At 42.4% G+C, this 25,442-nt stretch overlaps 1 protein-coding gene across 1 annotated transcript in view; it reads right to left on the bottom strand.

Annotated features, from left to right (window-relative positions):
- The window catches only part of dnaaf11 (dynein axonemal assembly factor 11), a gene marked incomplete at both ends in the record, with an annotated part of 129,479 nt that overhangs the window by 60,359 nt on the left and 43,678 nt on the right, over window positions 1-25,442 (bottom strand). The window contains 1 exon segment of the mRNA XM_084327779.1: window positions 16,609-16,686. Within this exon segment, the coding sequence (XP_084183905.1) occupies window positions 16,609-16,686 (78 nt within the window).

Raw genomic sequence — 25,442 nt, 5'->3', positions numbered from 1 at the left:
GCGCCTAAACTTAACCTTTCTAACCATAACCAACTCCGAAACAATGCCTAACCTTAACCAACTCCGAAACAATGCTTAAAGTTAACATGCCTAAACTTAACGGCGAACGAATGCACATAAAAAAAATAAAAATAAAAAATTGAAGGGAATCGAACTTGCCAGCAACGGACGGTAGGATCCACACCAATGCAGCGCTGCCAATTGAGCTATTTCTGGATAGTGAAAAAGGGCGTATTACTGCTACATAATCTACATAATGCTGCCGCGGAGCGTGCCGCGCGGCAGAGAAAGTTGCGCGTCCTGAGGCTGCCAATCAGGCCTACCCCGGAAGTAACTTACAGTTGCGGAACAGTAACAGGCCTACTGGACATCGCAGAGCCACATTCCGATGTGGCTGATAGCAGGGCATCCCGTCGCTGAGTCGGAGGTTCTAACCCAACATCAGCATACGAGGGACCCCAAGGAGACATATCACCCCCTGCCAGTTTATCCTGAACGGGAGGCGGACATGTCTCCACCGGGGCGTCGAACAAGAACCCATCTGCCTCTACCATGTAATCCTCAGTTTCCATCGGCCACGGAGAAGCAGACGCATCCTCATCCGGCTCCAGCAATTCCCCGAAACCAGGCCGTTCGCGTCTGCAAGCCACCATCTTACGACGGGAGCGAGCAGACGCAAAAAGCTTGCGTCTCAAATCCTCCGCCACAAGAGGAGCCGGCCGCCCACTCTCCGACGGACGACTCTCCGGCGGCAAAGGAACCAGAGCAGGAACCAGGAACCAGGCCATCTCACAGGAGAGGGCGCTGGTGCACCAGCTCCTTGGAGAGGCAAGCTATCCACCGGACGCCTACCGGGCGCAGATGCCGCCCACGACAGTGGCGTCAACCCCGCCCCAAGACGCACGGCAGAGGAGGAAATGGAGAATCGCTGGTGAAGGGTAACGTTGCTAGCGTGACCCCCCGAGGTAAACATTATAGCTTAGCTTTTTTATTTTAAAAAGTATGAGAGAAAGAAAAAAGCAAGAAACAATGTGAACACTTAACTCAACTTTCTTCAGCTAAATACCCTTGTCAAGTGATTGGTATACAGGCACTCTCTTGTGGTGAAAGTGAAGAAGGAGGCGAGTGTGTGGCCACACACCTGCTTATGTAGGTAGCGGATGGGGTGTGGCCAGACGGATGTTGGTATGTAAAGGTGCATTTGTGAGTTTTTATTCAGTGCATATGCACTAAGTGAGATATGTGCAGTTGACGCTGAGCAGAAGCTAATACGATATAGAACTACCTACCTCATCCTATAATCTACCCATATATTACTGTTTACATACCTATATGATAGCCATGTACAATATTTATATTATAGTGTATATACCGTATATATATTTATCTACAAATATATGCAATATCCCTGTTCACATACCTGTATACATAGTATTTGTATTAGGGCTGACCTTCGAAGCTTTTTTTGGCAATCGAAGCTTCGGGGGCCGAGCTTCGATTTTAATTCGAAGCTTCAAAAAAAAAAAAAAAAAAAAAAAAAAAATTTTATCTTATGTTGTGGGACTTGTACAGCACTTTCGTAAACGTTGTTGTTTTTAAATGTGCTCTATAAATAAAGTGGGTTGGATTAATTAATTAAGTAGCCCCTTTCGTGACTGACGCATCCAACAAGGTTTCACTCGGCTGTGTGATTTAATTCAAGGTGGATCGCTGTTGTCGTTTGAACAACTTCAGATTTCATGGGAACTACCAATCCCCCAAATCAAGAATGTTTAAGATGAATGAAGTAAGATTTTGATTATTTGAAATATGGCCTGTGTAGACTAAACTATGCACAGAATTATGTCAGTCTACAAGGTCCGGATTCTACATGGTCCGGCAATGTAGACCTTGTAGACTCCACTACAGACCAATTATCAGTGAATGTTCATGCATTTTTAAGGGCAACTTCCACAAAAAAACAAAGAACTCACCAAAACATCTCAGTAGCACCTTATCTAAATGTTATATTTCATATATGGAGATTCATATTTATTTATGTATTGCATGCATTTCTACATTTTATTTCCTATTTTGTTTATTCATCCCAGTATCTTTCTTTCTTATGTGTGGAATTCTACAAGGTGCGCGCACACACACACACACACACACACTTACATTTAGCTGACGCTTTTATCCAAAGCGACTTACAAGTTCTGTACGACAAGACAGCAAGAAGGGTACAACTCTATCAGCTGAGTAACAATGTTCATCAAAGTGTTGAGTGCTACAGTGTAGGTTAGTTTATTAGGACAAGTGCATGACAGTAAGGTTAGTCACGGTTAGATTTTTTTTTTCTTCTTTTTTATCATTTCAGATAATGGTTGAAGAAGTGAGTCTTTAGTCGACGGCGAAAGATTGGGATTCGGCTGTCCTAACTGGGATGGGTAACTCTCTCTCTCTCTCTCTCTCTCACACACACACACACACACACACACACACACACACACACACACTCACTCACTCACTCACTCACTCACTCACTCACTCACTCACTCACTCACTCACTCACTCACTCACTCACTCACTCACTCACTCACTCACTCACTCACTCACTCACTCACTCACTCACTCACTCACTCACTCACTCACTCACTCACTCACTCACTCACTCACTCACTCACTCACTCACTCACTCACTCACTCACTCACTCACTCACTCACTCACTCACTCACTCACTCACTCACTCACTCACTCACTCACTCACTCACTCACTCACTCACTCACTCACTCACTCACTCACTCACTCACTCACTCACTCACTCACTCACTCACTCACTCACTCACTCACTCACTCACTCACTCACTCACTCACTCACTCACTCACTCACTCACTCACTCACTCACTCACTCACTCACTCACTCACTCACTCACTCACTCACTCACTCACTCACTCACTCACTCACTCACTCACTCACTCACTCACTCACTCACTCACTCACTCACTCACTCACTCACTCACTCACTCACTCACTCACTCACTCACTCACTCACTCACTCACTCACTCACTCACTCACTCACTCACTCACTCACTCACTCACTCACTCACTCACTCACTCACTCACTCACACACACACACACACACACACACACACACACACACACACACACACACACACACACACACACACACACACACACACACACACACACACACACACACACACACACACACACACACACACACACACACACACACACACACACACACACACACACACACACACACACACACACACACACACACACACACACACACACACACACACACACACACACACACACACACACACACACACACACACACACACACACACACACACACACACACACACACACACACACACACACACACACACACACACACACACACACACACACACACACACACACACACACACACACACACACACACACACACACACACACACACACACACACACACACACACACACACACACACACACACACACACACACACACACACACACACACACACACACACACACACACACACACACACACACACACACACACACATCGAAGTAAAAAAAATGAATCTGTATATATCCCATACCTACTCTTAATAGTTATACTACTGGGGCGACAGTGGCTCGGGAGGTAGAGCAGTCGTCTGGTAATCCAGAGATTCCCGGTTCAATTCCCGCTCTTCCCGGGCAAAGGGTCGAAGTGTCCTTGAGCAAGACACTTAACCCCTAACTGTTCCCGATGAGCAGGTTGGCACATTGCATGGTTGCCTCCGCCGTCGGTGTGTGAATGTGTGAGTGACTGGGTAAAATGTGAGGAACAAATTGTAAAGCGCTTTGGATAAGCGCTATATAAATGCAGCCATTTACCATTTACTACTGGCCAGCATGGCTTACTAATATAGTATATTTATACCCGTTTCACCTTTTATACCTATTAATACCTGTATCACTGTATAGCATAATCATTCTATACATACATCAGTATAGCAGCTTGTTATATACAGTATATCACATTTAATCACTTGCCCATTGTATATTGTTAATGCACTTTACTGTTATGTTTGCACTCTGGTTAGATGCCAACTTGTTTTCGTACTGTACTTGTGCTGTACAATGACAATACATTTGAATCTAATCTAATGGTCTATTTCTCTCAGTCTATCACATCCTGAAGTAACATACGGAACAGTACAGAGCTGTTCTGTTCTACATGGAGATGGCGTTTCAGTGTACATTCTCCATTAAAACAATAATATATATGCCCCTGTAACCTGTGCAGCAGGCATGGCCAATTCCATCCACTCAGGTGCAGTTAGCAGAGTGCATACTGGAACAGACTGGTCCGTGGGAGGTCTATAAGGCAAAGCTGTGTGATAATGTGTCCTCACCCCCTGACCTTGGCCTGGATCACACTGTCAGCTTGTACTTTGCGTCTCTTCATCACTGTCTATGAAAAACAGATCTGCTCTCCATACACTCTCTGCTCTGCTAGTGTGGCTGCAGCAAGCATCAGACGATGAGTGTCGAATTAGCTGATGGAGTTCTTAATTTTTTTTAAATTAATATAATTAATTGTACTATTTTTTTCTTTTTATTAGTAGCATCACATTACACGTTACAACAGGTTGCAGTATGAGGGTCGACATTGTAGGATATGCTCACGCTCTACAACAGGTTGTCCATGATTGGACTATTCCCATTCCCCCCCCCCCCCCCTTTGCTATCCCTTATTGTTACAAAGGATCAGATTAAACCGAATATATATATTTATTGATTGATATATATTGCATAGTATTTGTATATCGTTTGATATCCCTTGTATATTCCTTGTACATATACACGGAATATCCCTTTAGCCGAGACCATAATATTTCATTCTCCTATTGGACAGCGGTCCACAGGCGCCAGAGCCATGCCTCCGGAGTCAGGTTCAAAGTCACCGTCAAGACATGTCTGTGCATTCCCGGCCTTGTCCAGGGATACGCGACAGAAATGAGGTTGGCACTAGATTGTTCGCTGTACATATAAATATGGCGCAGGTGAATACAGAAGCACTTAGTCAGAAGTCAGAGTTACCCAATAAGTTGAAGCCTCACCCACGATACTCTGTGCGGTGAAGTATGGCCTGTTTGGCCCCAAAATAGAGCATTGAGACCGCGTGCGAATTAATAGCTGAATTGTCAGAGTTTGGCGCTATACCGTCGAGTGCGACATATTTCTATTAAGTCAGTAATAGTCTATTTGTGTATAGTGTATCGTGCGGCTAAAGTTCTACAGTGACCAGCATCACCAACGCTTCCTCGTACCAGCTAGAGTGCTTATCCAGGCTGGGCTGCTTTCATGGCGCTTTCACCCGAGGAGACCTAGACGAGAACCGTGTGGACATGTACACTGGATTAATCTACCCGACGACTACATAGCCCTTTGCGGCTGGATTATATTTGTTTTGGTCCTGTGATTTATGGAGCGGAGAATCGCCGACACCTACACGTGTTGGATTTACCCTGTGAGGAGCCAGGTCGAGTCGGCGCCTCAGAGAGCCTGAGGCCGGCTAGCTTTCTTCACTGTGGAGCTACAGTCTACGGAGAACAGCTGTATTCGTCTGTGGATCAAGAGGCTATTGCACCGTCTCCTGTACTTGGAGTCTCCTTAGTCATCGTTGACCAGACTATCTACTACCGACAGATCCTCTACCCCTGCTGGCTTACAACCGGGGGGACCCTTCCAGTATCTCCCGCTATATATTACTAGTGTACCATAGATATAATTCCCTAAGATTCAGGTTGTATAATTACCTCCTGCGTAACCAGAGAATGGACATTCATTATTGATTTGCCTACGCACATTCCTTTGCCTTATAAGCGCATCCAACGTAAAAGAGAGAAGTATATTATGTACCTTTTGCTGCAATAAATACTTAATTACCATTTGGTGTGGAACCGATTCATTGTGGGAAGTGTTCGTCATATTCATATATCATGTACTGTATGGCCAGTAATTAAAGTACATAAAGCGGTAGTGGTTTAATGATACCATACTTATCAATACAGTCAGGGAATTGTACCCCTCAGTTACACTTATGGTTAACCTGTTAAGCTGTAGCCCTATTTTCAGAAATTTCGCCTAAAGGTACACGCCTAAGTAAATGGAAGATTGCTCCACTTCTACAAGGTCAATTTGCATGTTCTTGGTATCTAGGAACATCTAGGGACCTGAGGGTATGTATTTCCAGTGTCAGAAATATTGTGTCTGTTACTAGGCTTGAGTAAATTGTAATGAAAAAAAGGAGAATATGAATTGTGATTTATTTTTGCATCTGTGGCGGTGAATAACACCATGAAAACATTGAGGTTCTTTTGATTACGCTCACTGAGCTCCTTCTCCTTCTTGAGATCAAGTGTACAAAAAATCTAAGCAAATGGGGCGGCTAAGTGGCACAGTGGGCAAGGTGCTCGCCACTAATGCTGGGTTCGAGCCCAGTGCTCGGCGTTGCTTCCGGCTTGGCTGGTCGTTCATACTAATACAATTGGCAGTATTAGAGGGTGGGAAAGCCGGTGGGTGGGGATCGGACATTGTGGACAGCGACTCCTACAGGTCGGTTGGTGCGCCTGTACAGCAGAATCAAGAAGCAACAGGGGCACCGTGAGCCTCCCACGCGTTACTCCTCGCCGCTGAGAGATCGCGCTGTACAGGTGAAAAGATGCGACAGCTGCCTCCTCGAGTACCGGAGGGGACACGTGATGCAAGGCTTGGTCCACATTGCAGCCGACCAGTGGGAGGCATGGTCTAACAATGTTCGAGACAGGGGAGGGTAGAATTGGATAATACGAAATTGGGATGGGAGAAAAATAGAAAATGGGGAGAAAAAGTAGATACATTTTCTTTTTTAATCTAAGCAAATGAATAAAGGGAAGATGATTAGACAGAAGGATTTGTAGATACAGTAACAGTAATAAATGATAATCGATTTTAATTATAAATTCATATTTGACCTTGAACTTGACCTTGACCTTATTATGGCCAAATCATACATCTATGGATAGGTAAAGGACTCCTCTTTCCAATGGCAGTGTTAAATCTGGATTTAGTCATTTCCTCATGGTTTTACAATAAAATATACACTTTGACTGCTGTTTTGATAGGGTTAAGGTCTTTATTCTTTTTTTTTTAATACATGTGGGCCCTCATGAGGACGATTCACAACGCGCCACTTTGCCGACCTCGGGTGTGCATTTCTCTTAATACAATATATATATAGAATTAAAGCCTTATTTGTTGCCTTTTGATTGCCCTTTCAGGTGACAAAATCCGTTCAGCGGTTCTCGAGTTACATGCCGGTATGTGAGGCGTGCGCCAAAGTACACGAAAGTACACATTACCACACCCGACTCCCGGGGCTCTAGCTCCGTCAATCATTTGGCGATCTCGAAGATCTTTGGACAGGGATGTAGCCAATGAGTGTGGCTTTCCAATGATACCCCATGATATGATAATTGGGCATCTAATACGGTCTCTATTGATCGATTTATGATAAAGAAAAGCAATTGGGGGACCTTACAGCTTAACAGGTTTTAATGTGTTAAGTTAGTTTAAAGTGAAGCATACACCCACCCACCCCGACAAGAAACAATAACAATGGATGTATACACTTACGTGGATACATGCATACACACATGCAAAAAGAAATTTAATTTAATTAAAATCAATAAAGAAAAAACACAGTAATAATAATATATAATATAAGTAGTACTCTCCATTCTGGTAGCATGTTTTCCAGATAGTTATACAATTAAGAATAGAAAGTGAATTTAACACCCTCAGCGGTAGTAGGACAATCACAATGCCATCTCCCCAGCTATACATGGTCCAGCAGTGTCAGAAAGGTAGGTAGGGGAAGGAAGGGGTCATGGGGTCAGGGGGTTGGGAGGAGAAGGGACTTAAGTAGGAAGGGCTGCCATGTTTTGTAAAAAGTATCTGTGTGGCTCTGATTTTCTCTATATGTATAGACCACTACACTTCCGCGTTACATTGAAATCGGGGAGGAGATTGCGGGGGGTGCATATGAATGAATGAATGTGGACGAGAGCCGTGATGTAAGTGGTTGCCGATACGGCTGTGGGGGTGCTAGAGACATGATCGAATAGACGTTTATGCGCCTCGCTCTCCTGAACACGGCGTGACCCATAACTAATCGATCAGAACTAAATCGGCAGAGAAAAAGCCCATTTTAAAGCACCTATTCCGCATGGACATGCGCAGAGTGCCCATGGAGTCTGGACGACGCGAGATGACGCTCGAATGAATGTGGACTGTTCTATCAAAAGTGACATAGAAAAACATAGAACCTCTGATAGAACAGTCCACATTCATTCGAGCGTCATCTCGCGTCGTCCAGACTCCATGGGCACTCTGCGCATGTCCATGCGGAATAGGTGCTTTAAAACTGGCTTTTTCTCTGCCGATTTAGTTCTGATCGATTAGTTATGGGTCACGCCGTGTTCAGGAGAGCGAGGCGCATAAACGTCTATTCGATCATGTCTCTAGCACCCCCACAGCCGTATCGGCAACCACTTACATCACGGCTCTCGTCCACATTCATTCATTTGACCCCCCCGCAATCTCCTCCCTGATTTCAGAATCCCGGAAGTGTTACGGTGGTCTATGAGAGACATAACATCCCTCATCCAATGCAAATGTGAAGGGGGAGTGGCTGCCTTCCAAAACGTTCCTGTAAACATGTTGTGACCTGTGTATTTACCACATGGAAAAATAAAATAAAAAATATTTGACATTTTAGTTTTCTACGCAGATATATACTCTGACAATTTTTTTGACAAAACAAAAAAAGTCACCACTGCAGTGTTGTTCACTAGAGGTTTTCTGGGTCGGCATATGGCAGTTCACCTCACACAAGTTAAAAGAAGCCATTCCCCATCCCTGGATAAAGATCTGACTGACAACACATGTTACATATGTGTGCAGTGTATATCAAGATGTGGTACATATGTGTGCAGTGTATATCAACACATGTTATATGTGTACAGTGTATATCAAGACGTGTTATATGTGTGCAGTGTATATCAACATGTGTTACATATGTGTACAGTTTATATCAACATATCAACATGTGTTACATATGTGTACAGTGTATATCAACATATGAACATGTGGTACATATGTGTACAGTGTATATCAACATGTGTTGCATGTGTGTAGTATGTATATCAACACATGTTACATGTGTGCAGTGTATATCAACATGTGTTACATATGTGTACAGTGTATATCAACATGTGTTGCATGTGTGTACAGTATGTATATCAACACATGTTGCATATGTGTGCAGTGTATATCAACATGTGTTACATATGTGTGAATGAATGAAAACTTTATTTAAAGGGGACATGTACTATAAATGTCATTTTTCAGTCTCTAGCATTGTATTATAGTAATAGGAGTTAGTATCAATGTGTTTTAGTGTCTAAATACCATATTGGCGGATTGCTCTGATTCAGCTCAGATAATTTCCTGCTCTAGTAAATTAGTCCATCCTGATTTGAAGGCCTGAGTCACGTCATTCAGGCTCTGGGTAGAAGACAGTGATGTGATTGGCTCTGTGGTTGTAGCTAATGCCCGCCAACAATCTACCTAGACTAGACAGCGCACTTCCTCATACTGCGAGGCAGTGAAACCCGACACCTCTGCATACTCTGGAGGGAGAGAGAGAGAGAGAGATAGAGAGGGAGAGAGAGAGGGAGAGACAGAGAGAGAGAGGGAGACAGAGAGAGAGAGGGAGGGAGCACTTGGGGGGGGGGGGGCCTGCCGCGCCACACGGGGGGGGAGGAAGGGAGCCCCCCCCCCCACACACAAGCTGCCGCAGGGAGAGAAAAAACAAAAGGAAGAGACGGCCTGTCTTTTTTTTTCTCTCTCTCTCTCTCTCTCGCACCCCCCCCTCTCTCTCTCTCTCTCTCTCTCTCTATCTCTCTCTGTCTACCAGTCGCAGAAGCTGGAAAATTATGGTTTTGAGTACTTGATTAGAAATATAAAACAATGCATTTTTTTGAAAAAAACCTTACAGATGTCTTCAATAGACTAACAGGAATTGTGTAAAGTTGCCCAAATAGTGCTAGGAATAGCAGTACATGTCCCCTTTAACAGATTGCAGAATGGGTACAATACAGTACGGCTCAATACACACAATTGTTAAGGGGATGCAGACCAGAGAAAGACGTATTTTTTTTGTGTGCAGTGTATATCACTAGGGCTGTCAACAAATATTCTATATTCAGATTAATAATCAAATTGTTAAAAAAAACAGATTCCATTGTAAAATCTTTAAAAAAAAATATATATATATATATATATATATATATATATATATATATATATATATATATTATTTTTATTTATTTTTTTAACAGCCCCGGCAGTCTCCCTCTTGACTTCTCGCGTGTGTCTGAACGCGCTGCATGACGGACAGGAGAGACGTGACAGCTATACTGTATATTCATGGCATATCACTGCGCCCTTTACGTGCACCTTACAAAAACACTGGATAAAAGTATACGTTCACACTAATAAAACAAATTGTCTATTGGCTGAGCAGCCGAGTAGGGGATATCTGCAGAGCCACAGAGCCCAGGCGTGGACGGGTTTGAGGCGGGGCTTCGTGGCGTAGACAAGTATTAGTGGCCTGGACAAGTATTTGCACTACTGCGCATGCGGATGAGGGGGGGGGGGGGGGTGGCTCTCTCGCTCGCTCCCTCTCTCGTTTACGACACATATACACAACTTAACTTTCGTCTCGTTTACATCAGGGTCCCCCATTTTCAACTTAACTTTCGTCTCGTTTACATACAGTAATGTTACATCTAGACATTTATGACATACCAGATCTACAAATATACAGCACTGTTTGTGATACAAAAATATAGTAATAATTAGGGATGCACGATAATTATCGGGCCGATAATTATCGGGCCGATATCAGCAATTATGACGTCATCCCGATAAACTCGATAACGTTATTGATAGCTCCGATAACATATAATAAATTTTTTGGTTAACACTTTGGGTGCCATGGGTTAAATTCATTATCAACCGTAGGTTGCCGGCTCTATTTGTCTATAGAGAAAGTCCCCTTCTTTGCAGGGCTATAACTTTTTAAATTCTATTGCTACATTGCCATTATTAGGGCCCATTCAAAGTCCTATATGTATTGTGCATTGTGTAGCAACGTTAAACTTTTTCATTCACATATTCATAGTAAAGTATGGTCTAATGTATAAGTATGTTTTCATCTCTTTCTGCAGCTTTCTCCAGAACGTGATCTATAGCCCCAAATACATTATATTGATGATGCAATACAGTTTTATGGCAATCAGCGCGATATAAAAAATTCCAACTAGACGTACTTCTAGAAGTTACTACACGTCATCTGATGTTGACCGGATGGGCTAGGGGGCGTTTATAATTCCGTGGGCAGCGTTATACCAATCATCTAATGTGGGTCAAATGTTGATAATAGCAGTTAGTATCGAAGACGGTAATTTTACACGCTAAAACTCACCCCAGTCTCCGCGCGCCGTTGGGCGATCATCGTAGAGTAGAAATTTTACCATTATGGGATGTCGATTTACCCGGTCCATCTCCAGCTTGTATAATGGTATATACGTCCAAATCATGTTGTTTATCGAGTTATTGGCAATCGATCGCTATGTAGTGTGTCGAGATCGAGTCCCGGGACCTATAGCGAGTGCCCGGAAGTAATATGGCAGACCAGCACAACCTCTACGGCACTTCCTGTTAAGCGATTGCGCCGATCGGCCACCAGATGGCGCTCCTGAACCGCCAGAGAGCTCAGTGGGTCGTCCTGGTGGATCTCAGGCCAGCGGAGGGGAAATATGAATCCGATCCCAGATTTTTGAAATATTGATATTAAAGACGCTGTAAAGCGTCCTCTGCAACTTGAGCATGGCCGGGAATGACGCTTTTAAGCGTTTTCCGGCAGTCAAAGTGTTAAAAGAAATCCGGTGTGGGTGGATTTGGATGAAGGGCGCTGGTTTTTATTATAGCCTCCTCCCGTTTGCCAGTACTGTGGTAAAACTGATAGCGTGTGGTTTAGGAACAGGGAGTTTTTCACAAATCCAGCGCTCCCTTTCTTGGCTATGACGTAGTCACGTTACATTCGGAGACAGACAGTCGATCTGCCAATTACGTCCCACGGCTTGCACCCACCTCTTCTTCTTACCACCAATCTCGTTCGTTTATTTACCTCCGGATTGTCAGCCATTACTCTACTCGGAGCTAACGTTATCTCCCCGCCAGCCACATTGACAAGTACCAGCGCTTATACATTACTGGCAAATGTCTTGTTGCACTTGTGGCAACGAGCGTTGTCAGCATCGACTTTAGTAAAATAGACCCAGACTTTTGAACATTTCGTTCTGTCCGCCATTATGAGAGCAGAGCTGTCAGTACTAGGCAGCGCAGCACCCGTGTCTGTGTGTGTGTGTGTGTGGGAGGGGAAGAGAGGAGAGAGCACAGCAGGCAGAGAGCACAGAGGCAGGAGAGATATAGACAACTGCCAACAAGATTAGTTTGCGACGTTTAAATTCCTAAAAAAAAAACTCCAGAATTTCTCGAGTACCGATAGCAGTACCGATGACGTCGGAGCTTATAAATACAAAAAAAAAAAAAAATTGATAAATATATATATATATATATATATATATATATATATATATATATATATATACACAGCTAAAAAAAATATTATAATACAATAAATATCGGTTATCGGTATCGGCTTGAGGAGCATAAAGTTATCGGTATCGGTGTCAAAAAATCAATATCGTGCATCCCTAGTAATAATAGAGTATATACATTTGAGGGGGAATACATTTACATTTAGTCATTTAGCTGACGCTTTTATCCAAAGCAACTTACAAGTTCTGTACGACAAGTCATCAGGAAGGGCACAACTCTATCAGCTGAGTAACAATGTTCATAAAGTGTTGAGTGCTACAGTGTAGGTTAGTTTATTAGGACAAGTGCATGACAGTAAGGTTAGTTAGGGTTAGATTTTTTTTTTTTTTTTTTTCAGATAATGGTTGAAGAAGTGCGTCTTTAGTCGACGGCGAAAGATTGGACGGGTTTCGGCTGTCCTAACTGGGGTGGGTAGTTCATTCCAGTTCATTTTTTATTTTGCATACTAATGTTCTGTGTCTTGAGTCGTACTTGTATTGAAAAACTGATTTTATATGTCTGAGGAGAAGACTGGTACTCATCATCTTCGTCTCCACAAAAAGAAAAATGACATGTGAAGTATGTTGTGTGCCAGGTTCAAACAGTGCTGTATATGTACAGTTTATTCCTACTCCTATCCAAGCTCCGGGAGGGTCATCAAAGAGAAGTTGCCTATTCTCAGTCCTTGCCCCACAATGGTGGAATGAACTACCCACCCCAGTTAGGACAGCCGAAACCCGTCCAATCTTTCGCCCGTCGACTAAAGACGCACTTCTTCAACAATTATCTGAATAAAAAAATAAAAATAAAAAAAATCTAACCCTAACTAACCTTACTGTCATGCACTTGTCCTAATAAACTAACCTACACTGTAGCACTCAACACTTTATGAACATTGTTACTCAGCTGATAGAGTTGTGCCCTTCCTGATGACTTGTCGTACAGAACTTGTAAGTCGCTTTGGATAAAAGCTAAAAAGCTAAATGACTAAATGTAAATGTATTCCCCCTCAAATGTATATACTCTATTATTACTATAATTTTGTATATCACAAACAGTGCTGTATATTTGTAGATCTGGTATGTCATAAATGTCTAGATGTAACATTACCGTCTATGTAAACGAGACGAAAGTTAAGTTGAAAATGGGGGACCCTGATGTAAACGAGATGAAAGTTAAGTTGAAAATGGGGGACCCTGATGTAAACGAGACGAAAGGTAAGTTGTGTATGTGTGTCGTAAACGAGAGAGGGAGCGAGCGAGAGAGGCCCCCCCCCCTAATCCGCATTCGCAGTAGTGCGCATTCGCAGTAGTGCAAATACTTGTCCAGGCCGCGTGAATATTAAAGGCAACCAACTTGTGTTCAGCGTTTCTCTGATTGGCCACACGGCCACGTGACCGAGAGTTGCGCAGAGAGTTGCGCCGCCCGCAGCAGCGGCCGTCTTCCGTTGTAGAATTGTTTACATCAGGGTGAACGCTGTTGTATTCGCAAATATGAGAGCCAGCAATACGCAGCTCCAGTTAACCTAATTTATACCGTAATGAATCATTAAAAAAATATACCGTTAACTGGAATATGTTGTTTCTTTACACATATGTTGGGATTATGTAATTGGTTTGTCATGACAAAACAATAAAAATCGCTACTTTACATCAGGGTGAACGCTGTTACGCTGCCACCACCCACTTCAATGACAGAGCTCTCATATTTGCGAATGCATAAACTATATCTTAAATTATGGCTATGTGTCTAATATGGCTGTCGCGAAGTCATTGATAAGCGACAGCCATATTAGACACATAGCCATAATTTAAGATATAGTTTATGCATTCGCAAAATATGAGAGCTCTGTCATTGAAAGGGCTTCTACAACGGAGCACGGCCGCTGCTGCTGGAGCTGGACCGAGTCAAGCCGGCGGCGGCGCACGGAAGCCGGGGAAAAACCACCACATCGCCCCGCTGGCGCTTCAGCAGCCTCCACTGATGTACAGTGACGAGTGAATCTGATAGTTGGTTTATGACGTTAAAAACGCGAAATAACATAACGTTACAGCGTACAGTTTCTAGTTAATCAGTCAGGCATCAGCCTCCACACTGATGTACAGTGGCACCCAGAGTTTCTAGTTACAGTAGTGACGCGTGAATCGAGATAGTCCTAACAGTGTTTATTATTAAGAGTCAGATAGTCCTAACAGTGTTTATAGTCCTAACAGTGTTTATTAGTAAGAGTCAGATAGTCCTAACAGTGTTTATTATTAAGCGTCAGATAGTCCTAACAGTGTTTATTATTAAGAGTCCTAACAGTGTTTATTATTAAGAGTCCTAACAGTGTTTATTATTAATTAACGTCATAAACCAACTACCAGATTTATTTTGCACCAGGGAACTTGAAGGTTCCTGCCGCGCTCGCGGCAAAAGGGGGCGGGCTAGCGGCGTGGCCAATAAGAGAAAAGCTGAACACAAGTTGTTTGCCTTTAATATTCACGCGTCCAGGCCACTAATACTTGTCTACGCCACGAAGCCCCGCCTCAAACCCGTCCACGCCTGGGCTCTGTGGCTCTGCAGATATCCCCTATTGGAGCAGCCTGGCATTCGTGTGACATCATGTCTGGAATCAACCAGGAAATAGCTAACGGCTAATAGTTGTTGTTGTCGTAGAAAATGTATAATAATCACAAGATACATTCAGTGCTGGATCTAACAAAATGGATTTATGGAGACACATTTATGGACCGGACCACAAAGCTTCTGGAAGGGTTAGAATTACACGCGACGGTGCTTCCAATTTGTGAGGATGGCAAAGAGTTCAGATGATCCCAACTCGGCTCCGGAGAGGAGTAGTGTCGAGCTGCAGCTCTGGAGCGATCCCCTCACTAGGCGCTGTGGCAGCCACAGAGAGCGTGCGCTGATTGGCGGAGAGTACGGAAGTTAGCGCTGATTGGCGGAGAGTACGGAAGTTTCTCTACCACAGAGAGCACGCGCTGATTGCCGGAGAGGGGACGTCACTCCACATTGGGCCTAGCCCCTCCCCCTTGACCAAGCTCGGTTGAGACGTGCGGTTGGAGAGAGGGTCGCGGCCAGGAATTGATTGATTGAAAACTTTATTAACAGATTGCAGAATGGGTACAATACAGTAAAATAGTTCCCCAACCCTAACCCTAACCTCTATGGTTGAGGGCCTATGTTGCTTTGTTACAGGAAGGATTACCAGCCCCGACTGTCACTCTAACCTTAACCTCTCTTAGACGAGGGCCTAAACCTAACCCTTAAGAGAAACATAGGCTACTGTAGGCTTACTGAACAGATATTGAATAATGAATCGACAGAAGCATCATATGGATCCCCAATGGTTTGATTACTATTTCACATTTCATGTCAAGGAAAATATATTGTTTGATGTTTATTACGCCTTTTTCGGAGGCGCGCTGCTGTGTATAAATGTCCGTTCTATATACCGTGAACTTTCATTCATTTGATCTTGCTTTGAGAGACGGACCCTTCTGAGAGATTGAGATAATACATTATTCTATTTGTATGCTGGTATAGGTATGTTGATATTTATTTTGTTTAATAAATAAATGACCTATAGCCTACTAATTATGTCTCCCGTTGTATTGGTTTGCCCTCTTGTGGACATAATGCGCAACACTAGATATTCTAATGGTTCGAACCTATGTGTTTTTTTAGAAGGGATATTCTAATTCAATTCAATCTTGACAGCCCTAATATCAACATGTGTTACATATGTGTGCAGTCAGTGTATATCAACACGTGTTACATATATGTGCTCCCTGCCTGCACCTGATCCCCTTACAGGCCACTCACTTACTTGGGTTCGTTGACATTCATCACACGCCCCTCAGGAGTGATGAGGGTCCTTGGGGGCTTTGGCTTCCTCTGTTTCTCCCTGCGGGAGGAGGCAAAGTACACAGTGTCATGTGTGTGTGTGTGTGTGTGTGTGTGTGTGTGTGTGTGCGTGCGTGTGCAGGGTGAGGGTATGACAGCAGCAGAATTATGAGGTCTTCAGGGTGAAGGTGAGGGCCACTACACCACAGCCTACAGGAACCTTCAAAATAAGGACTTTGTGGCAGATATGAGGGAACAGAACATGCGACTGGGGGTCACACACACACACACACACACACACACACACAGACAGACAGACAGACAGACAGACAGACAGACAGACAGACAGACAGACAGACAGACAGACAGACAGACAGACAGACAGACAGACAGACAGACAGACAGACAGACAGACAGACAGACAGACAGACAGACAGACAGACAGACAGACAGACAGACAGACAGACAGACAGACAGACAGACAGACAGACAGACAGACAGACAGACAGACAGACAGACAGACAGACAGACAGACAGACAGACAGACAGACAGACAGACAGACAGACAGACATGTAATGTCTGTATATGTATAATATATGATATAAGTCTTAAAACCTATTATGTAGGACACTCCCTGCCAAGTAAACTGCTATATGATTGGTCTGATCATCTGAATGAACATTTTAAATATACAAACTTGGATAGAAAATACTTTACTTTAATGCACAACCAACGCTACACTCCAACCTAAATATTAAAGCTAGAATCTGTAACGCTGTCAAACAGCTACCTCGAGGCAAAAGAGCCTGCTTGGTGTTGCACTTTGTTTACATGTTTAGTTTTGGTGACTGTGTGGCTTGGAGTTGAGTAACTTCTCAAGACCTCTCATGGCAGAGCCCTTTCCCCTCTCAACTATCTAAGGCCTAACAAAAATAATGGTTGGTTTCAGGTTGCCGACCGACCCTGCCGATTTAGGTGCGACCCAATATATTTTATGAGTTTAAAAAAAAAATTATATATAAAAAAAAAAAAAAAAATCGTTTTTTTTTTTTTTTTTTTTTTTTAAGAATAAAGTTTCATAGAAATCTTAGTCAAACATTTAGTATTATGGATATTAAACATGCTGGCAGAGTACATGCATCCATGTTGTTGTGAACATTTTAACCCTTTCACTGCCACACGACAGCCGGTTAACCCTTTCACTGTGACAATACAGAAGGTTAGCCCTTTACTATCACACAACCGACGGCGATGCTCCATCATTAGCATCATTAGCTCCGCGGTTGTGTGATAGTAAAGGGCTAACCTTCTGTCGTGTGGCAGTGAAAGGGTTAATTAAATAAAGAAATTCCCTATCCATAGTCGCCGTGGGAAAGAATAATAATAAAAAAAAAAAAAATCCCTACCTACCCATGGCCAAACTGACAACCAACCTGAAACCAACTATTATTTTTGTTAGGCCTCAAACGGGGGTCTCAGAGACAAAGATGTCCTCAAACAGGGGTCTCAGAGACAAAGATGTCCTCAAACAGGGGTCTCAGAGACAAAAATTTTATTAAACAGGGGTCCCAGAGACATGTCATTAAACGGGGGTCCCAGAGACAAAGATGTCCTCAAACAGGGGTCTCAGAGACAAAAATACCATCAAATGGTAGTCCAAGAGATAAAGATGTCATTAAATGGAGGACTTCATTTAATCTGTGCGTCCTTGACGTGAAAAAGGTTGAGAGCAATCAGGGTCACTGGTGCAGTATATCAGAGTCTGATCATTAGGTATAGATCAGTCATCTGTCCTCTACAAGTCGTGATTCTAGATCAGGGGTTCTCAAACTTTTTCTCAAACGACCCCATTTTATTTCAGATTTTTTTTGGCGACCCCACACTTAACACATTCCCTGCCACTGGTTCTATCCATCCATGTAGGCTCACTGCCACCACTCTAAGCCTATGGAGATGTTCACCTTCTTTGCAGGGCTATAACTTTTGAAATTGTATTGCTAAATTGATATTACTATGGCCCATTCAACATCGATTATCTATCGTTCAGGATGTAGGAACGTTATACTTTTTCATTCATAGATATACAAAAATACCTTCTAGAATATAAGTATGTTTTTATCGTTTTCTGCAGTAATTCATTGAACGTGAGTTATAGGCATAAACGCATATATAGATCATCAATTGCCGTTTATTCCCGATACACGCTATATTAAAAAATTCAACTGTATATGATCCTATACGTTATGCATCATCATGCGCGGATGAAAGGGGGGGGGGGTCGTTTATAATTCCGTGATCGTCAGTAAATGCTTTATGTAGTATGGGTGATATATTGATCAGATCGGTTTGCAGTGAAATTAATAAACAATTGGGCTGCAAATAGCGTCAGCGTTTACCGTGCGTCAATGAGACTGGCGGTGAAAGATCCCAGGTATAGGACGTCGATCGCCTAGGTCCATTTCCGGTTTGTATGTCGCAATAAACGCCGAAATCATATAGATTATTACGTTTATAAAGTGATCCATATGTACTATAGTGTCTGTCGGGAGCCTTGCGACAATATCTGACGGCCGGATGAATTTAATCGACGCACAGCAGCCATATCCTGTTTACCAGTGTAACTCGCCCGACCATCCACCAGGCGGCGGTATTGAGCCGTCGTTGTATTGAGCCGTAGGGCATTCATATATATATATGAATTATGAATGCCATGGCTAAAAAATGAAATATTGATCTCAATATCGCTGTACAGCGTGGTCTGGCGGTCAAAGCATGGCGGGCAATAACGTTTTAAAGCGTTTCCGGCGGTGGATGTGTTAATGTATTGCGTAATTTCAACATGGAATTATGGAATATCAAAATAAAAGCACACGTTGTTGAACTTGATCATGCATATTTATTAGAAAATTGTATTACAGCACTATGTTATCAATACACATTTATAAAATTAGGCATGTTTAGCCAAAATATTTTGCCAGAACATAAAATAAAATAGATATATATTATTGGACCTCATTCATCAACATTGTGTTAAGTCGACGACAATTACCCCCGGATTCACCAAAGTGTGGAGAAGTTGTCTTAACTCGCCAAATGATCTCAGCTGCGATCCCCAGAATGAGATACGTCACTCATTCACAAATTTGAACGTGCATTCCCGTTTACTTCATTTGCATACAGACACGCCCATCCAGCTCATTATAATGCAAGGGACATGCGCAGAATTCGGCATTGCCCCGTATTCAACAGGTAGCGAGGAAGCGCTTTGCGACGGATCAACATTTTATTAGATTAAAATGTATAGTCATCAGAAAGCACACTATACCTATAGTGGAATAGACTGTATTAATATTCAATATTTAAGCCGCCTTGTTGCGCGCTCCTGGTCACCTGCCGCAGTGCACGCACACACACACACGTACTGTATAGTCTACGTGTGTAATGAATGAACAGTAGGCTTATATTATTCTAATTACTTGTTTCATTAGGAGATAGTAGATACTGTATGCACTGCCCTATAGTAGTATGTACAGTATACAGTACGCATCTTAAGGCCGCCACAGAGTCGTGCGTACTGTGAGTGGACCAGACTCCACAGAGCACCTCGGCCTGTTGGTTGACATCGACCTGCATTAAATGTAGTAAACTGGCATGAGAAATGTAGGAAATTGGTAAGCGGTGGTATATTCCATAGTGGTACGCTTAACTGAAACCTCAAACGATTGTGGTCAAACTATAGGGCAGCGCATACAGTATATACTATCTACATCTTTTCTAGAGATGTGCGTTTTTCAGGAAATAATTCATTCAGCCTGAAAAAAAGTCATAAACATCGACTAATCAACTAGCAAAGTCTTAGTCGACTAAGACCAAAACAACCGATTAATGGACTATGAGGGGGCAGCCCTAGTAGTAAAACATTTTCATCAAATTGGAATATTGAAGTTGGTTTCGACAGCCCTAAGGACAACACATCCTGTGTTATTTCAACACATTTTCAAAAGCGTTTCTACTAGGGATGCTCGATATTGGCTTTTTTACCGATACCGATATACCGATATTGTCCAACTCTTAATTTCCGATACCGATATCAACCAATATCAACCGATACATGCAGGGTCCCCCCCCCCAAAAAAACTGAATAATTTCAGGTAATTAAGATTACATATCTCTTGTCGTGTAATTAACACAACATTATGCATACTTTGACAATAAATAAAATAATAATTTGTTCTTACTTGCTTGCCTGGGTAAATAAAGGTTAAATAAATGTAAAAAATAAAATAAAATTTAAAGATATAAAAAAAATTTGAAAACAGATATCGATATTTTCCGATATCACATTTGTATGCCAATATCGGCCGATAATATCGGTAGGCCGATAATATCAGACATCCCTAGTTTCTACCCATCCTTCCCTCGCCTCTCTCCCTACACCTCCTCTCTCTTCCCGTTTCTACCCATCCTTCCCTCTCCTCTCTCCCTACACCTCCTCTCTTCCCATTACTACCAATCCTTCCCTCTCCTCTCTCCCTACACCTCCTCTCTTCCCGTTTCTACCAATCCTTCCCTCTCCTCTCTCCCTACACCTCCTCTCTTCCCATTACTACCAATCCTTCCCTCTCCTCTCTCCCTACACCTCCTCTCTTCCCGTGTCTACCCATCCTTCCTTCTCCTCTCTCCCTACACCTCCTCTCTCTTCCCGTTTCTACCCATCCTTACCTCTGTTCTCTCTCCCTACACCTCCTCTCTCTTCCCATTTCTACCCATCCTCCTCTCTTCCTGTTTCTACCCATCCTTCCCTCTCCTCTCTCTCTCCATACACCTCCTCTCTCTTCCCTGCCATATTTCATTGCATGCCAGCCAAACTCTTCACTTCTCAAGGCTATATAACATGGCACTTTGCAAAAAAATAAATAAAATTTAAATAAACCCAACACCTTTTTTTTAAGGGGGCATCCGTCAAAAGGGCTGAGTCAGCGAGATATGGGCAGTTTATGTGAGACTCTGAGTACAATGTGTTCAGACAGCTCCACTTAGCCGCACCTCTGCCACCCCACCATCAGCAAAAGCACCAGCAACGCACGCATGGGAGAAAATGTCTAACTATGGAGCTATGTGACTGATGTCATCTTCATCTTTATTTTCTGAATGGGGGCGTTGCTCTTTCTCCACAACGCAGTACAAGTGGTCGACGTTGTGGCCAGACATTATTTTTTTTTATAAAAAAACAACTCTTGGAGGTGTAGCAATATGCTCGACTCCTGACCTCCTGACACCGAAGAGGGGGGTGGGGTTCTAAGAACATCCTCCTTATTAAAAAGGAACTGTTCTGAAAACACAAACTGAATACAATGGTACCCCAAGGCCTCAACTTACTTTGATATCAGACCATTCCTTTGTCGCGCCTGGTTCACCTCTGACCCTGTCTTTGAGGGGATCCATATCAGACCATTCCTTTGACATGCCTGGTCCACCTCTGACCCAGTCTTTGAGGGGGTCCATATCAGGAGAGTGATGTGTTTTATGTCGCCAGCAGCAACAGCAGTTTGTTTGGAATTAATAGAAGACTAACCCAGTAGCTGGTGTGAATTAATAGAAGACTAACCCAGTAGCTGGTGTGAATTAATAGAAGACTAACCCAGTAGCTGGTGTGAATTAATAGAAGACTAACCCGGTAGCTGGTGTGAATTAATAGAAGACTAACCCAGTAGCTGGTGTGAATTAATAGAAGACTAACCCAGTAGCTGGTGTGAATTAATAGAAGACTAACCCAGTAGCTGGTGTGAATTAAGAGAAGACTAACCCAGTAGCTGGTGTGAATTGTACATTAATGTACAACATACTCGTTGTACATTAACGAGATATGTAAAGTATCCAATATATTTAAATGTATTTTATTTGCGGATGACACTAATCTTTTTTTTTCTGGTGAGAATGTCCAGCAGCTTTTAGAGGTCATCACATCTGAAATGAAGAAATTGAAGGAATGGTTTGATAGAAACAAATTATCATTGAACTTGAGCAAAACTAAAATTATGTTGTTTGGAAACTGTAGATTGGATACTCAGGTACAAGTTAAAATAAAGTATGTGATTATTGAAAGAGTTTATGAAAATAAATTCCTAGGTGTAATAATAGACCATAAAATCTGTTGGAAACCTCACATAAAACATGTCCAATCTAAACTCTCACGAAGCATTTCAGTCATGAGTAAAGTAAAGCACTTCCTGGATAGAAAATCACTCTACATTCTCTACTGTTCACTAGTTTTACCATATTTAAATTACTGTGCTGAAGTCTGGGGAAACAATTATAAGTCTACACTACAACCACTTTTTATACTCCAAAAAAGGGCCATAAGGATAGTTCACATTGCAGGTTATCGTGATCACACTAACATATTGTTTCTGGAGTCAAAGACATTGAAGTTAAATGATCTTGTGGAATTTAAAACGGCACAATTAATGTATAAAGCAAAAAGTCATGCACTTCCAAGAAACATTCAAGAATTGTTCTTTGATAGGGAGGGGGGTTATAATCTGAGGGGAGAACACAATTTAAAGGTGCTAAACGTACGCACTAACATGAGAAAACACTGCATCTCAATATGTGGAGTGAAACTGTGGAATTAAAGCAATGTCCAAACATGAGACAATTCAAACTGATGTATAAGGAAATTATGTTCACAAGGTACAGGGATGAAGAAGGGACTTGATATTCACAGGTGTTTACATTTTTATTTTGTTTCTATTTTATTTTATTTTATACATATATAGTTTTTGTTTTTGTTTTGCATATATATATATATATTTTTTTTCTTTTCTTTTCTTTTCTTTTTTATGTTTAAAATAGTACACTCATTTGAGTAGTGGAAAAGGGGTAGGATTAAATAAGTGTATACTTCTTCCTACTCCTTTTCGAACATGCAGATTGAGTTGTTTTTCTTTTTTGTTATTGTTTGTTGTATTCATTGCATGTTCGAAATAAAGACTTCAAATCAAATCAAATCAAAATTAATAGAAGACTAACCCAGTAGCTGGTGTGAATTAATAGAAGACTAACCCAGTAGCTGGTGTGAATTAATAGAAGACTAACCCAGTAGCTGGTGTGAATTAATAGAAGACTAACCCAGTAGCTGGTGTGAATTAATAGAAGACTAACCCGGTAGCTGGTGTGAATTAATAGAAGAATAACTCAGTAGCTGGTGTGAATTAATAGAAGACTAACCCAGTAGCTGGTGTGAATTAATAGAAGACTAACCCAGTAGCTGGTGTGAATTAATAGAAGCCTAACCCAGTAGCTGGTGTGAATTAATAGAAGACTAACCCAGTAGCTGGTGTGAATTAAGAGAAGACCAACTCAGTAGCTGGTGTGAATTAATAGAAGACTAACCCAGTAGCTGGTGTAAATTAATAGAAGACTAACCCAGTAGCTGGTGTGAATTAAGAGAAGACTAACCCAGTAGCTGGTGCGAATTAATAGAAGACCAACTCAGTAGCTGGTGTGAATTAATAGACGACCAAATCAGTAGCTGGTGTGAATTAATAGAAGACTACCAGTAACTCAGTAGCTGAGTTCCAAGATGGAAAACAGGTCAATACAGTGCAAAAATGCAACAACAATGATTGCTTATCACCAGTCTCACTGAAATCGATTTTGTGTGCATCAGTGTTGTAATACTGGAGTCAGAGTCCTGGACGCCTGAATGCCTTCTACAACAGAACTGCGTTTCCGCGTCTCTGATTGGCCAGGTCATTTCTGGTCATGTGACATGTACGCCCAATCGTGGGGCCGCAAGTTTCTACACTGGTTAAGCTTAGGCGCTCGTTCGAAGTTGGTTACGGTTAGAGTTTGTCTTAGAGCATGGCGATAGAACGCCAGGTAGTTTGCGGGCTGTTAGACCCGGAAATAGGTGCAGAACTTGCTGTCCCACGATTGGCGCACATGTCACATGACCTGGCCAATCAGAGTGCAAAACTCGAACGCGGAAACGCAGTTCCGTCGTAGAAGGCATACACGCGTCCTGGACAGATTTTCAGGACCCGTGACTTGGACCCGAGCATTGACTGCATTCTGACTCAGAATGTGCAGACGAGGATGACTTGTTAATTGATAGTTATTTATAATAAAAAAAAAATTTAATAGGCCCTAATCATTTGACATAAGATATTGATGGCTAGTGCATTTGTTTGGCTATTGTGTCACAAAGTAAATAAACTCCCTTTGAAATTGTGACCGCTGTGTCTTTTATGTTTAATGTAGACCTTTTTTTATTTGTATGTCAGCTCTTTGACTGCCAGAGTGGAGTGGACTCAACCTTGATGACTTGGACTCGGACTAGGCCAGGGTAACAGGGACTCGACTCGGGCTCTTCTTTGATGACTCAGACTCGAACACTGGGGACTCTTGACTCGACTTGAGATTTAGTGACTCGACTACAACACTGGTGTGCACTGTGTGGAGTTTCAGTTGGCCTCAGGCAGCTTGTACAGACGGGAGCTTGACAGCATTGACTTGGTGCATGGCTAACTATCTGGACCTAGTATGAGGAACAGTGTGGATTGTGCTAAGAAAATGACTCTACCGATCAACAACATCATTGGAAAGTAAGAAATAGGACTATTATTAAACTATCCCTTTAAAACAATTTCCCACCTTCTTTTCTGCATTTGGTTGCATCATACAATAGCTATAGCTTATATCACAATATCTTTTTTCAGCTCCACAATGAATATGGTGCATCAGGATATACCTTTTAGGGATGGGCGTGAGTAATCGATTAATCGATTTTTTTACATATTTGTTTCACGTGT

This window comes from Notolepis coatsorum (genome assembly GCF_963971535.1).
Source record: "Notolepis coatsorum genome assembly, chromosome: 13".
Taxonomy (NCBI): Eukaryota; Metazoa; Chordata; class Actinopteri; order Aulopiformes; family Paralepididae; genus Notolepis; species Notolepis coatsorum.
Note: the sequence above shows the minus strand (reverse complement) of the source record. Positions and strands in the feature narration are given on the sequence as shown.